The sequence below is a fragment of the Phaseolus vulgaris genome, chromosome 1 (assembly GCF_000499845.2).
Source record: "Phaseolus vulgaris cultivar G19833 chromosome 1, P. vulgaris v2.0, whole genome shotgun sequence".
NCBI classification, from domain to species: Eukaryota; Viridiplantae; Streptophyta; class Magnoliopsida; order Fabales; family Fabaceae; genus Phaseolus; species Phaseolus vulgaris.
Window position 1 is genome coordinate 5,503,038 of NC_023759.2, and position 15,634 is coordinate 5,518,671.

General features: G+C 32.9%; 2 protein-coding genes across 4 annotated transcripts; both read right to left on the reverse strand.

Moving 5' to 3' along the window:
- Positions 1-55: 55 nt before the first annotated feature.
- Positions 56-9,339, reverse strand: LOC137813318 (UDP-N-acetylglucosamine transporter UGNT1-like). 2 transcript variants are annotated; one of them, XM_068615460.1, is made up of 10 exons: positions 8,789-9,339; positions 8,625-8,701; positions 6,776-6,937; positions 6,552-6,685; positions 5,015-5,145; positions 4,859-4,903; positions 4,659-4,756; positions 3,900-4,007; positions 633-689; positions 56-539 (listed from the first exon to the last, which is right to left on the reverse strand). In XM_068615460.1, exons 1-10 carry the CDS (start codon positions 8,943-8,945, stop codon positions 465-467), a joined length of 1,044 nt encoding a protein of 347 aa, XP_068471561.1. In that variant the 5' UTR covers positions 8,946-9,339; the 3' UTR covers positions 56-464. The 2 variants fall into 2 exon arrangements, with proteins under 2 accessions (XP_068471561.1, XP_068471562.1); XM_068615461.1 differs by having other exon boundaries at positions 8,625-9,140.
- Positions 9,340-12,407: 3,068 nt separating this feature from the next.
- On the reverse strand, positions 12,408-15,623 carry LOC137813319 (uncharacterized). 2 transcript variants are annotated; one of them, XM_068615463.1, is made up of 4 exons: positions 15,196-15,623; positions 14,746-14,931; positions 14,035-14,448; positions 12,408-13,552 (listed from the first exon to the last, which is right to left on the reverse strand). In XM_068615463.1, the coding sequence occupies exons 1-4, from the start codon at positions 15,535-15,537 to the stop codon at positions 12,662-12,664; spliced, it is 1,833 nt and encodes a 610-aa protein (XP_068471564.1). In that variant the 5' UTR covers positions 15,538-15,623; the 3' UTR covers positions 12,408-12,661. The 2 variants fall into 2 exon arrangements, with proteins under 2 accessions (XP_068471564.1, XP_068471563.1); XM_068615462.1 differs by having other exon boundaries at positions 14,746-14,955.
- Positions 15,624-15,634: the final 11 nt, after the last annotated feature.

Genomic DNA, 15,634 nt, shown 5'->3' on the forward strand with positions numbered 1-15,634 from the left:
TTAGATATGAAATTACCTTGTGTGACAAAGAAACATTTTCCTAATATAATAGGGATAGACAATATGAACTTCAATATATATATTTTTTGTGATGAAATGAATTCGTAGATTTAAAATTTCTCCCTACGATGAATTTTCTATTAAAATACAACGTTTGTTAACAATTACACTTAGAGAGAGATATGCATGGCATTCATCAAATGCAACAACGACTAGATCAATATATGTTTGAATACACTCAAGCCATGACAGCCTATCTCCTCTGATTCCACAGAAACAGTTTGTATGTCAAGTTGTAATTAGCAAAACTTCCCAGAAGTATCGATTTGTCGATCACAAGTTCCCATACCCAAGTTCGTTCAGATTCTTCTTCCTTCTCGAGGGATGTAGTAATGGGCAGAAAACTGAAGCAAATGGCACTCCCAAATTGAAACATAAAACTTCATCTAGAGGACTTGAGTGAGTTATTTGCCAATGAGCTTGTAGTAGGCATATAGACCAGATCCAGCAAAACCAAGAAATTGGCCACTTACGTTCCACTGAAATCGAATAAAAACATATTCTATCATTAGTAAAAGTATGCTCCATTGAGAACACCAGAACAGATGCATAGTAAGGACAAGAATACTCACAATATCAAAAGGTAGCCCACCAAAAATTATCCAACCAAGACCAATAGTAAACAGATCCTAGACATCAATTGAGAATAATTAGAAAGCGTAAAAGCTGTCTAAAACAATCGTGGCAACATGATAGAGCCCAAATTTGAGAGAAAGTAGAAATAAGTTCAGAGAATGAATGAATGCCTTGTATATACGTGGAGAAGGAGCTAACTAGTGTAACTATCATCTCAACTAAATAATTTTCAGCTAATATCTCGAGTACCCCTACCCCCTTTCTAGATGGTAGAAGGTGAATGCTAACACTAATAATTTAGAAAAATACGCACATTGGCAAAATACAATATGTTGGTGCAATTAACAATGCCAACTTAGGAAACAAGCTTAATCACCATGCAAAAAAGCTACAGTTGATGCTTAACAGTTACGAAAAAGTGAATCAAAGAAAGATTAATAACATAAGGTCATCTCTAATAAAATTGGTTACATAGGTTGGTTAACAAATTATACCTTTGGATCAAATGACATGACATTGCTATATATAAGCACCGTTGCTTAAAAAAATATGCTTTGAATGAGACGAATTAATGGGGTTTAAGTGTTACTAATATGTAGTCACAATTATAAGAATTACAAAATTAGGTTAAGCACTCACCTTAACAATCTTAGTATTGAAGTGAAATTTTGCTTGGAGTGCTTAAACTTATGTGGCATTATAAGATCCACAAAATTATGATAATCAACTCATTTTAAGCAACCATGCATTCTGGATGCTCTAAGAAGAAGCTAACTCTATTCTAATGCCAAGGTTCATCATCATAGCTTAGATATCAAAGTTAGACTGTCTAGGTAAACTAGATAAAGTTTCAAACTCAAATCCGCCAAAATAGCATTGTCAGGGTCAACCCCTGCATTTGAAGTACTATTCATTTTGGAACTCGATACTTCCGTAGATTTTTTTTTTCTAAAAAGCATCTCAATAGATTAAAGGAGGAAGGTGTATACAAGCTATTTTTGGCCTTGACTTCTAAGTGATGTGGGACTTTTGGACATATTGGAACAATCCCCCAATCGAGGGCTATGTTGTAGTAGTGACTCGAAACCCTCCATTTAGTCCCACGAATGATGTCAATGTTTTAACCACAAGTTCGCTATGATAGCATTATTAGGATCAATTAACACATTCGAGGTATTGTTTGCTTTGGAGCTCAATACTTTTGTCATTGTTTTGTCCTTAATAGTTGTTTTGGTGGGTTAAGTGAGAAAGGTGTTTATAAACTACACTTAGTCTCAACTCCTAAGTGACATAGAACTTTTGGGTGTACAAGAACAAATGTTGTGACATTAAGTCTTGTAAGATATAGCATTGTTAGAGAATTATTGCACACAAGGTATTTTCTGCTTTAGAACTCCATACTTCCTTTGCAATTTTAAGGAAACTCAGTGTGTTAAGGAAGGAAAGTATATATAACTACTTTTGGCCTCGACTTCTAAATAATGTGAAACTTTTAGGTGTACCAAAATAAGCCTCCCAATTGTGGGATAAGGGATACAATAGTCTAGAACCCTCCTTTTCATCTCCACATATGATGCCAATGTTTACATCTCAAGTCCACTAAAATTATATCATTAGAGTAAATAACCATGTCTAAGGTATTGTCTTCTTTGGAGCTTGATACTTCCATCATGGTTTTGTGCTTAAAAGATGTTTTGGTGGGTTAACAAATGAGAATGTATATATGTACAATCCATCCTTGACCTCAACATCTAAATGGTGAGGAACTTTTGAGTGTACTGGAACAAGTTTCATCACATCAACATGAAATTTTGGCTTTAGTAGCTATAAATACCATGCTTTGGAAATACCCAGAATCCTCCCTAAGGTAATTGAAGAAATTTGTAAATCGCAAAAGCATGTTTAGGTTCAATGAAAATGTTTTGACCGTAGGCAAGGTAACTCCACCACAGCATGAACAGTGAACTAACAAATTTTCAAGTATCAAGATACAAATGAAAACCTTGACCAAGAGACGAAATTCATTAAGAAACTTGTAACCGTTTCACATGTTAAACTTGAGTTAATGAATTGTAACCATGATAAGCAAAGAACATAGAGTAGGCTCAAATTGAGAATACGGGATTTGCAACAAGGAAAGCAATAGCAACAAAGTTCACTTAGTAGCGGGAACACCTGCACGAAATTAAGATAGATAGCCACTATCAAGAACAAAGAATCTATTCCACATAGGTAGAAATCTTCAACCAGAATATGAGACCTTTAGATTGCTTCATGATATTAAAATCCAATCTTCTATAACTTGAATAGGAGGAAACATCCATTTTTCTTGGTTCAAAGACTCTTGTGACCGCATAAACAAGATCAGATTCATATTTGTATTTGTGATTCATTAGAGAACAAGAAGTAAAAGAATCTTATTGGGTGAGTGAAAAACATGATTATGCATGAAATTGGAGGTCTGTGAGGCCCCACCCCACCCATTGTCAGTGCTAGTGATTCCATTGGAATCTCTTGGATGTGTATAGTTAAGTGAGTGATTGGAACATATTTGAGGAGTGAAAAAGTGGAATGTGATTAAGGACTGAGAATCAGAGAAAAGAATGGTGAGATAGGACCGCTGGGTTTTGATGAGAGCAATAACACGAAGAATTATTGATATGGCAAGAACATCAATGAGAATGAAATACATAAAGCCAATTTATTGTGCCAAGTCAGTATGATGTCCAAATTAAAGGTTTATAACAGATTAAATATCTTAAGCCTAATTGATCAGAAACAATTATCTTGAAGTTATTTTCTTTTACCCAAACTGTTCATAAGTCAAATATGATTTGAGATGACGATTCCCAAGAGAATCACCAGATTATGCACATTTTTTTACTTCCAAATAAGATTGCAACAAAAATTTATGCCACTTCAAATAAAGTCCCCCTTATCTCTCTCATCTGCATAAGTATCCAGAAGCAAACTAACAGTTGATTACACTTGGTCGTTCTTAACACCAAAATGTACAAGAAAAATCTCCCCAAATTCCAAAATTAATAGCCAGACCAGTGTACTAATAAGGCCATATCTCACCCTATATTAGTCAAAATTCGTAGATGCTCTATTGCACACAAAAGTCCTTCCACAGAAAAGATCATACTATACTATGCCATCATTATGAAAGCAAAGCTTTACAGCATCATCACTGACAACCTGTAAATCTAGGTGCACTATTTATGCAAGATAAAAAAAACAAACAAGGCATACATACATACCTTCAGATTACCACAAATTGTCTGTGTCACTGCTGAATTTAGTGTTGTGTTCAGAAAAATAAAGTAATTCAAAAAGAATGCCAGTATGCAGGAAAAAAGCAAAATAACCTGCAGAAGAAAAAAAATATACAGAAATTACAACTTCTCATCATTTCAAATTATGAGGAAATATATTTAAAGCTTGGTGCGGAGTTATATACACAGAATACTATTGCTTCTTTATTAACAAAATGAAGACCTTTCTATTGAAAATATTGATCAACTAATATATTCAACGATTTCAAAATTGGAAGGAGAGTTTTAGGGCTTCAGGTTCATCCCCAGGGACTCGTATATAAATAAAATCATGGAGAAAAACATTGAAATAAATTTCTAGCATAATTAAATTAATTTATAACATAAACAAATACTAAACTAAGTACTATACTAATAATGACATTTTTTAACCTATACTAAAAGATGAAAAGTGGAAAGTATACACACAATTACTCCTTACTCTTTAATTCCTCAATTTAACAAGATACACAGACCTAATACCATATCACCTTCGCAGGCTTTAGGAATATTCTTGCTGGGGCTTTTTAGTAAGTCTCAAATCTTAGTGGCCACTGGGTTAAATGAATCCTAGTCCGCTAGATTAGTTGGATCAGTATCCCTATCAACATATTATTTTTCTTTTGGTAAGTAACCAATGAAGGTCCAACAATGACTAGTGAATACTACAACTTATTGAATGAGAATGGGTAAAGAAGAACATACAATAAAACCAGGTGAGAAGAGATATGGAAAATTGATTGCTGTCTTCAAGTCACCACGAACAAATGTCCAGATGAGTAAAACAGGCCCACATATGATACCTATAATATAAGTAGAAAAGTATTTCAATTTTCAAATAAGAAATTCAGTTACACTAAAAAGGGTTAGTTTAATAGGCCATCATACACAATATATCCGCTTACCATTGCACCACATAAGGCCAAAGCTATTAAGACCACTAGTTTTCCCTGATAAAAAAACATGATACCTTATAAGTTATAAACAAAAATATGCAGGCCAAAGAAAGAAGTTATAAAATTTCAGCTTCATGTGAGAGAATGAGAGTATAGGAATACAACCAATGCGGGATATGGTTGCAAGATATATTGCTGTGGCGATGTTTGACATGAAAACAACAGCGTAGCCATAAGCATCAAAAGAAAAATCCCGTGCTCCCGCAACAAACGCACCAAAGACAATCAAGCCAACACTGATAACAGCCTTATAAATTTCAGTTAAATGAAGGAATCAGGCAGATGCTCATTCAAATAAAAATTGGAACTTTAACTTCACTGTGTTAAAAATGAAAAGGGAACCAAAAGAAGTTCATACAGGGGGCATCTCACATAGCTTAATTTCAAACATAGCAAATGTAGATAGCGTATATATCAAGTCTAAGTGTAGTGTAAAACATGTTCCAAAATCAGAATAGCTCATTTCCCTTTACCTCCGTGGACATAAGTATTGTTATCTTTGATTAAGTAGTTTGAATGAAGATATGTTAACATTATAAGAGAGAAGACAATGTGAGACATCATCAATCATGTGAAAATTTCACACATCGATTTCCATTCATTTACATAAGGAGGAATTCCGTGGCTAGATTAATTATATCTACATGATTTACAATATTTGATATAAGAAAACTAGGATAATAAGTCAAATAATCCTAAATCTTTATGGAATATATAGTCAATTGTACAATCGCTAAATAGGGGACATTTACCCAAAATAGGAGACGCTTTTCAACAACCAACAAGCTTAACCCTTTCTGAGTAGTATAAATTATTTAATTAATTTCTATAATTTTCAAATAGCAGCCATCCCGCTAGGTTGGCCATTCCACAATGATATTTAGGATTGATAATTGTGGTAAAAGTAGATCAATGCACTTTCCATACTTCAAGTCCAAAGGGCCCTTGCATGAGGGGGACATGTTAAAGATGCAATAATGCACTTCATGTTCCTTCACCCAGCACAACTTAGGCTTCTTTGAGAATCAGTTTAGGGCACTTGTAATTATGAAGTTGGTAATGACCATTTCCATGACAAACCATTCAAATTATATACCACATAAGAAATTATAGCTAATTTGTATATTATAAAAAAATAGGTCTGTCGGGACAAACTTCTCCCTAAGAACTTCTGGAAGAGAAAAAATAAGAAGAAAAAAATGAAATTGACTTATCCATAAGCTAATGTTGAAGATCCCATATCAAGTAAAATTATGTATAAGTGGGTGCAAAACTGACTTTAAAAATCGGTTTTGTGAGGTTGAACTAGACTTAATTCTTTAAGTTAAAATTAGTTTACACACAAGTTAATTTGTAGAAGCTCCTCTCATATTGCTTCTCCAAATTTTATTTTTAACTTGTACATAAGCTATTTTTAACTCATGGAGAAGTATATTTCAATTTGTTTTTCATATTTTTCTCTCTTCGAAGGCTTTTATGGAGAAACTCGTCCAAACTGGCGATAATACAGTCCACTGCCCCTACATTAAACTGTGCACTTTACATATGCTGCTAAACTTTTAGGTGCATGAATCAAAGATTTATTTGAACAAAATGTGATATACTGCAGATTATATTATGCAATGAGGAAAATGCACTTTACCTTAAAATGACAGAAGGCGTATACCGCTGCCCCACCAGGGCAAACTCAACAAGCATTGTAAACACCACTGTGGTCCTCCTTAGAGTTGTGTACATTGGAACATTTACCCCACGAACAGACTCCATGGTGACTAGCTAAGGAGAAGTACAGGGGTGAATAGAAAATAATAAACAATACTTGCTAAGTATTCGTTCTCTTGTTTCACAGGAGGGAAAAGGGTATACCATGTAAAATAAGTATGCTCCTGACAGAGGAAAAGTGTGCTTCAAAGTCTTCAATGATACAAATTTTGTTGAGTTATCTGATATAAGTAAGGATTCGTTTGCTGTGAAAGATATCATCCTCCAGCGTCTCAATAAATAGAGAAAGCAACACGAACATACCATCTGCAGGAAAACGAAGAATAGAAGTGTATTTAAAATTGTGAAATGAATAAAGTGAGTGGATCTTCACATCAGCAGATCGGCAATTATAATGCCTAGTGTAGACACTGTATGACACCTAAAATCTAGATGCAGTATAATTCTCTTCTTCCTCTTCCCCAATGAATAAAAAAAACTATTGCTTTTCTGCATTATTACTTCAGATAAGTTCATTAAGACCAACAATTATTTTGAAGAAGTCAACTCCTAAAATACTTAGCTTAATATACGGAGCATCAAAGCGTTATTAATGAGTATCAAAGAGATGAGAGAATGTAAAACAGTAGAAAAGTAAACATAAAATCAATAATGCAAGTTCGGAGCAGAACTACTAATTTCCATAGCATTCCATCCTCTGAGACGATGAAAAAATGGACTGTTAATATAAATCAATCTAGCATGACTTATAATACTAGCTTAAACTACTAAGTTGTTCGGAACGGAACCAATTAAACTAAATGCTACTTCACTCCTTAAAATCGCGTGCTCTCTTTAGCTGCTTTTGCTTTCTTCATATAATATATGGAAATTTGGAGTTAAAACCTTATGTAATAGTATTTGTAAAGACTTATTTACTACAGATTCCACTGCGCATGCATAAAATAAAAGGTTTTAAAAAATGATCCGCAACTGCAATTTCAGAGATAAAGGGTTTTTGGATATGAGAAAATAATTTCTTTTTTTATATTTTGTTTTCATTTTCAATTTTTTAATATTAGAAAACATTTTTGGTTTTACATCATGGTTTCATTTGTTTAACTCACCACTCCTCCTCCCTCACACCGCCCACCTCCACGTCCAGTGTCTTCCCAACCTCAAGAATACCGTTGTCATCAAGTACCTGACGTTGGAAAAATAACATGGCATCAGCTAGACTTCTGGCGGGAGTTTATGGCCGCTTGGATGGTATCAGTGTCATATCAAACGTTGTCACCAACGGCTCCAAAATCGATGACTGAACAGTTAGCAGGTTGAGAGGAAGTGTAGGTTTGGTGGGGGTCTGATAGCAGTGAAGGTTTTAATGGTTGTTTCTGACAAGAACAAAAACAAATAAAGAAAACAAAAAATGAAACAACATTTTTTATTTTCAGTTTTTGGCATCTTTTGAAAAAAATTTAAATAAATTGTTTTCTAATCTTCAATATTGTTAACTTAATTTTTCTGTTTTCTGTAAAAAAAATGGAAACATAAAATACTCAAAGTAAACGCTGCTAAGGTTTTTGGAGTGTCTGCTACACTACAGCAACCATAATTTAAAACCTTGCACATAATTTATCATCCCGTACCTTATATTTTAAAAGTTTCGTCACACCACAAACACGAACCAATGGATTCGTCTCTCCCAACAAAGTCTTCTCCATACACAAAACCAAAAAATTGAAACCCTAACAACATTTTGAAGGAACCTAGATATCTATCCACTGTACTGTACTGTACTTGTTGGTAACATATACCAATATTTGATTATAAGTGAAAGGTACTTGTAAGCATGTCCATGGCTTTCACCTCACCGATAAACTCAAAATTTAGGGCATAAATAAATGTATGAAGACAATTCCTTAAAGTCTCACTAATTCGGAGAACCAATACCAATATAACAGACGAAAAATTATAGCGCGGATAGAAAATCAGGAGGATGCAAGCATAAAACCTGAAGAAGTGTGATGACATTGGCGGAGGGAAAATTATAAGACGAAAGCGCTGCTTTATTGAACATCACCAACAAAACTACGCAAGAAAGAGGATATAATGAATTTAAGAAGCAATTGAAGAATTGACGATGAGAGAAGGGTGCGGAATCGGGAAGAAAAGCACCAGCGCAGGACATGTAGGAGGCGGCGGCGAAGGCTCCGCGTTTGGTCATGGCGGAGCCTCTGAAGAGCTTGTCGTCGGCGTAATCGTTTTGGTTGGAGGGAGGATTGGAGACGGGGAGCATGAGATTCTGCGAGGAATTTGACGGTTTGAGAGACATGGAGAGAGGGAATTGGAGAGGATTGGGTTTTGCGATTGGGTTGGAGTTTGAAGGAGAATTCGAGGAAGTGAAAGGTAATGAGAGAGGGGTTAGTGTCAGAGTCAGTCTCAGGCCACTTGCGAATCCCGACTTCAGGACTTGGTCAATTCTATTCTCATGTCTCAAACTCTCTCCACCACACTCCACTATAATTCCCTAACTAGTTTCTTAAGGAAAAAATGTTTTCAATTAAAATCATCTTTTTGATTTCTAAGTAGGAGTGGAATACATGATTATAAAAAACAATAAATATACTTCAAATTTTGATGTAGCTCTTATTATTACAATAAAAAATAATTAGCAACTATAAAAAAATTAGATATTTATAAGCCTATGAATGATACGAATTTACTCTAGGTGTTTGGAATAAAGGATTTGAGGTGATTTGCAAAGAAAAGAATGGGAGGTAGAGAAAGAATGAGTCATTATGTGTATTTACTTGTGTCCGTATGTTTACTTGGATTGAATTTGTATGGTTTTAGTGAAGTGTAGTTTTGCATGAAAAAGTAGTGTATTACAAGCTAATAATCAATTAGGTTTTGGAGGTTTGTGTCTTGTCCCTTAAGGGATTATGGTCTTTAATTAATTATATATTATATCTTAATCAATTATATATTGATCCCTAATCGATTAAGTTCTAAAAAAATGCACATGCTATATGAAAATTCAATACAATTATATTTCACCCACTTTTATATTTTAAAATTGACACATAAATATATAACTATTTTCGCATTTTTTATATCCTCCTTTTTTTTTTAATGTGAATTGTAGTTTAACTAATTATATCTTTATTATTATGAAAAAGAAAAAATATTTTAGACACTCTATCATTACTAATAAAAAAATATAAGTTATTTTATAAAAAAATGATTTTATATATAAACATATTAAAATAATAAAAATATTATCAACCTTAATATTTTTATTGGTGTATTTGTGTGTCTTCGTGTGTGAGAGAGAAAGTGTCTAGTGCTAGAATTTGTTTATCAAATTCTTTTCTTCAATAACAATTTTTAAGCAATAAGAGTAAATAACAACTTTTATCAATACACATTGTTCGTAATTTAATTAACATTATATAAACATTTTACGTTTGAAATTTTCGAAAATCAATTAACAATAAAATTTGTCATTATAATCATAATATTGATTATATGAAAATTTATTTTTTCTTATTTACAATTTTTTAAAATATAAAAAAATACATGAGTCAATCTTCATATATCAACATTTATCTTTATTTAAATTCAACTCCTAAACAACTTTAAGCCAAGAATATTTAGGTAAATTAATAAATAACTTAATTAATTTTTTATGAAAAAAATTACATCAATCATATATCTACAATCTTTGTACTCAAATTCATTCACTTTCTATTCATCCAAATAACATTTTTCAACTCATTTTTCCCTCCTTTCCTTCTCTTCCCACTCTCACCCTCTCCTAAACAAAGCATAAGTTCTTTCTACTCTCATATCATTAAACTTCCATTATCTACTTAAATTTTGTTATCCTCCACATCTTAAGAAAGAGATTTCTTCCTTTTTTCTTGATTTACAAGTTTTTATATTTTAGTAAAATAATTGCATATTCAATATTGGAGTTCGAGTAAAACTTATTAAAGTCGCACAAGTCTACAATTCTTACTATAAGTCAAAATACTATATATTGATTATTCAACGACCATATGGATCTCCCAATAATATTGAACAACCTTAAAACACATATGAAGACATATTTCAAAGGAATGAGAAAACAATGTAAAAAAAAATTATAGTTATGCAATAAAAGAGTGAGTAGAACATATGCACCTTGTTTGACAACAAGGTCAAGTTGAGTTCCAACAACATCAGATCAAATTCAAACAATATCATACTTTTGAATCCTAAAGGAAGAATAATGTAACATCCATACTTTTAAATAATTATATTTTATCCTTACTTTGAAATAAGAGTTAAAAAGATTTACGTTTTAACTTTGATGATTAAACTCATATTTTATATTTTGTATCTATTTAGATAAAGTTTGAATATTAAAAATGAATCAAATAACTTTTAGTAAATATTGTGACTAAATAAAACGAACATAATAAAAAAAAATAATTACAAAAGAATATAATATTTAATTATTAAAAACAATTATTTAAAAGAATCTTATAATAGATAAGAAGGAATAATAAATAAATAAATAAAATATAAAAGAAAAGATAAGATAATGAATCTAATTAATGAAGTTAATAAAGAATCTTAATTAAAAAACAATTAAATAAAGTAATAAAGGTTGGATTCTAATCTATGGGTATATTACCCTCAAAATAAGGTTGTTAGCAGAGGTCGAATCCTAACCTGTCGGTAAAATATTCTTTTTTTTATACCAATTAAGTGTGATGGAATCAGATTCGAGAACTTAACATGAGTGTGTTTTGCGTGGACTAAGGACATGGTTTACCAATAAGCATGTCAAGTTCTTTTGTTGTGTAATCAACGATATTATAAGGAGACTTCATGGTTACCTAACATAGTGAATCTAATCCTGAAGTATGTTTATTTTTCTTTGGTACAGGTGACTTATCTGATTCAGATTTATTTTATGCATTCATTCAGTCACGACTCATGAATCATGATTAAAGAATTCCTATTACCTTTCTAGACCTGAAGCAAAGAATTCAAAGCACTTTTCTGATTATATATCACTGTTCTTCTGCATTATATTTTAATATTATACAAACTAGATAAGTGAATGGAAAGTTGAGGCATGCATAAACAGGACCTTCATCAATCATAAATATAAGGTTGAGTTCTTGTGCAGAAAGATAGGTGTATGTAACAAGAAAGTTGACAAATTCGGTACAGTGATGTTCAAATTGCAGCAAAAAATATAATTATTTAGATACGTCCAATAGTCTCACATCAATTAAGAGTCATGTTAAAAGCAATTTAAATAAACATTTCTTCCTTAATCTTCAATGTGTCTTTTAAGAATAAAACTGTGATGGAATTTTAAACTTCGAAGCAGACAATACCTTAAATGTGATAATTGGTCCAATAATATTGTCTCAATCAATTTAAAATCGGAACAATAACTAATAAATAATTCAACGATTTCCATTAATGGTTTCCCTTCTTTTTTCAGCATAATACTGGATTGAGAAAACAAAAACCAATAAAATGTACAAGGACAACAGGTTTTGTAGATACACACTATACCAATTTTTTTGTCTTCTTTATTCAGATCCACTCCACTAAATACAGCAACGATTACATTTATCAACTTCTGAGGTTCTATTCTTATAGTAATAATCATGGAATTTTGGCTTACTTGAGCTTCAATCTAGTAAAATCTCATAGTTTGCAAATGGTTGGTACTAGTTGCTGTCACAAAAAAGAAGCTGTAGGAATTATGCTAGTAAAGAAGTCTGAGTTTTGCCAGCGAAAACTGGTTTAGTTGATAAGAATAAGACTCATTTGTACAAGAATGTATATTTGAATCTGGTTGTCAGTGTGAATTTCTTTTGTGAGTAACTCAAAAACTCTGACCCTTGAGATCTGTCCTAATCCTGATGAACCCCAAGAATTACCTCAACTTTTGGTCTTCACACAAAGAATCGTGCTTTTGGGATTTGTAATTGTAACAATTTCTCAAGACTCACAAGGTTATGAATTGAGTTATATACTCTAATCTCTTGTTATATAATTAGGTTGCAAAGGTTCACCCATAGAAGAAGGTGAAGAGAAGGATGATAACAAGCTATAATGGAAGTCAATCTGCAATTGTCTGTGAAAATAAGGATTATAAACAACCTCTTTACTTTCCTCCTCTTCTAGTTGTCTGAGTGGTATAGCAGCAAGAAAGCGTTTGATGAACTCTTTACAACACTCTTTTCCTTTGCAAACTATCTCACCTCTTTGTTTGTTACTTCTCTGTTCATGCATCGAACTTGAACCATCAAACTTCATTACGAAAGCCTTTTGGCATCCCTCATAAAGCCTTTCTCCCAAAGTGTCAATCACATAACAAGCATCAACATCCACCTTTAGAACAAAGAAATGGTCATTCCAACTCACTATGTAAATTCTTGGGTCTTGATCAACCTCATCATCTTTTCTAGCTATCTCATCCCAAATGTCGTCAAAGGACATGGCTCCTTCCAAGCACTGAAATTTCTCAGGGGAGAAAAATCCTGTGTAGGAATTTTGAGGGAGAACAACCACAGGCCTAATGTTGGCTTTCAAGACAGTCTCCAGATCAAAATGCTTATCTGGAAAGAGCTTTAGGTAGTGATCATTGTGGCTCAACCTTATCCATTCTGCGGAACCCCTTTTGATGAGGCTATCAAATTGGGCCCGTGTTGGCATGTTATGGTTTGAATGAAGCCAGTGTGCTATGAACACTGCTAGTGTTGTACATGCACTCTCACCACAAGCTTGTTTGCTCCTTTGGTCAAATGAAGCAAAAAACACATTGGTTTTGAGCTTTGCTTGCCCATCTCTGCTCCAAAATTCCTTATTTTCCCAACCACTTGTAGTGTGATGAAAGTATGGCTGTGTAGAAAGTTCATCCAATTTCTGCAAGAAATGGATGATACCAATTGGTAATAAGTTTACTAAAGTAACCATTTTATGCTGATCCAAAAATGTTAACTACTCAAATGACCCCAGAAGCTGTTAGATTAAAAAATTAATTAGAATGAACCTCCTACAAATATAAAATTGAAAAAATTCATACTATTCAGAGAGATTGTTACATTATCTAAGATCATCACGTGTTTATGATTATGAATTTCTGACAATTTTGTGCAGCACATTACTCCATTTTACAGTTCAATTATGTGTCAAATAAAGATTGTCCAAGATTATAATATTTGTGGATCATGAAATATTTCTTGTCATTTAATCAATCATAGGTTATGGTTGTTAAAACTGATGGTTTTGTTCTAATTACATTAAACTCATGCTTTAATTAGTTGAAAGTATTAATCTAAATTCAATACCAGGATTATTATGATCCAAAAAGATAAGTAAATGATGTTAATGTTATTGTTACATACCGTGAAATGACTTGGATGTGAGGTTAAAGGCTCTTGTTTCCTTGAGGTGGTTCTTCTAAAAGTCCATCCCTTGAAGCTTCTATTCCATGGCAACATGGACCAACTCCTCTGCATTGTGTCCAAAAGGGTCTCTGTATCTGAGTCCATAAACCTCTCTGACTCGTTTGAAACTTTTGATCCTTCACACTGATTTCCAATGCTACTGCTACTGTCACTGCTCGAGGTTGTGGTGGACTCATCAGATGAGTCATCCGAATTAAACACAGCTAACTCGTCTGATTCATAAGAACACAGTTCCTCAACTTGATCAAACTTCCCATTATTTTCCCCAATTTTTGTCCCTTTGCTTACAAATGTTCTTGGCAATGGCAAGTCATCATCAAAATTTTTGAGTTTCAATAAACTCAATGAAACCTGGTCAAGTCAATTAACTACAATAAGAATTGTTTTTCTGAACTCTCATTCGTTTCAGATACATAACATTAAAAGAAATCAACAAACATCTGAGAAATCATTATTTTATTTCTTCACAATTTAATTAAGCTGAAACTTAACTATTTGAATTGATATAAACAAAGAGAATACAAGTTAGAAGGATAAAATGATCAAATTAACACTGTTCTTTTAGCTTTTTACATTCATTTAAGAAAAATAAAATAATGGGGCTGCATTCATTATAAAGTTAAAAAAAATCCTGTGGTTGGAGCATACCGAAAGTGAAGCCTCCAAGAACAAACCATGCATCTTCAATTGAACTGGAAGTGTTCTTTGAACCTCACAAGAATTTGACTCATTTTTCATTTCCTCCTCCAACATCAACTCAGCCATAGTTATGCTCATGGAAACTTCTCCAACCACCACCATTTCAGGTTCATATTCTCCTACATCACCCTCACCCTGCATTTCATATTTGGACAAATTCTAATCACACACACATTAAGATCAGAATTTAATTCAAACACACAAACACTAAAAGATGAGTATAAAGATTGGAATTTCAACAGTCCCATGTAAAATGATGAGTACAAACTCTTTTACACAAATGAGGTCTTAAAATTATAAGTAAACAGTGCATTAGCTGAGATTTTAAAACTGCCATAAGATCAATATAAAGTAAAATAAAATTACATAATATAACTATTACATTGCAGAAAACCTTACATGTAAAACTAGAAACATCATGTGTAACGTGCCATTGTTGATGACGAGATCAAAGGCAGCGAGGTCACGTGCGTCCCACAGGAGGATAGGTGCCTTAGAATTGATGACTCTTTCAGTCAAGGTGGTGTGAGTGGATCCTAGTTTAAGGGAACAATTTGAAGAAGAAGAAGAAGAAGAAAAAGAAGAAAGTTTCCCTATGTTCGTAGCTGTTCCAGTAATCTGAAGGGCAACTATGTCCTCATCCAAAGCACCCACCTTTGTTGCCCCAAATTCAAACCTCAATTGGGTAAGCTTAACAACGTAGTATTTCTCGAAACATGGTCTCCAATTCTCCATTAGCATGGTGTTAGTGTAGCACTAATCAACACAGAGATATGAAAAACATGTGAAGAACAAAGCGAGAGAAAGAAAAGGTTGCATTTTTATATACCATAGCATA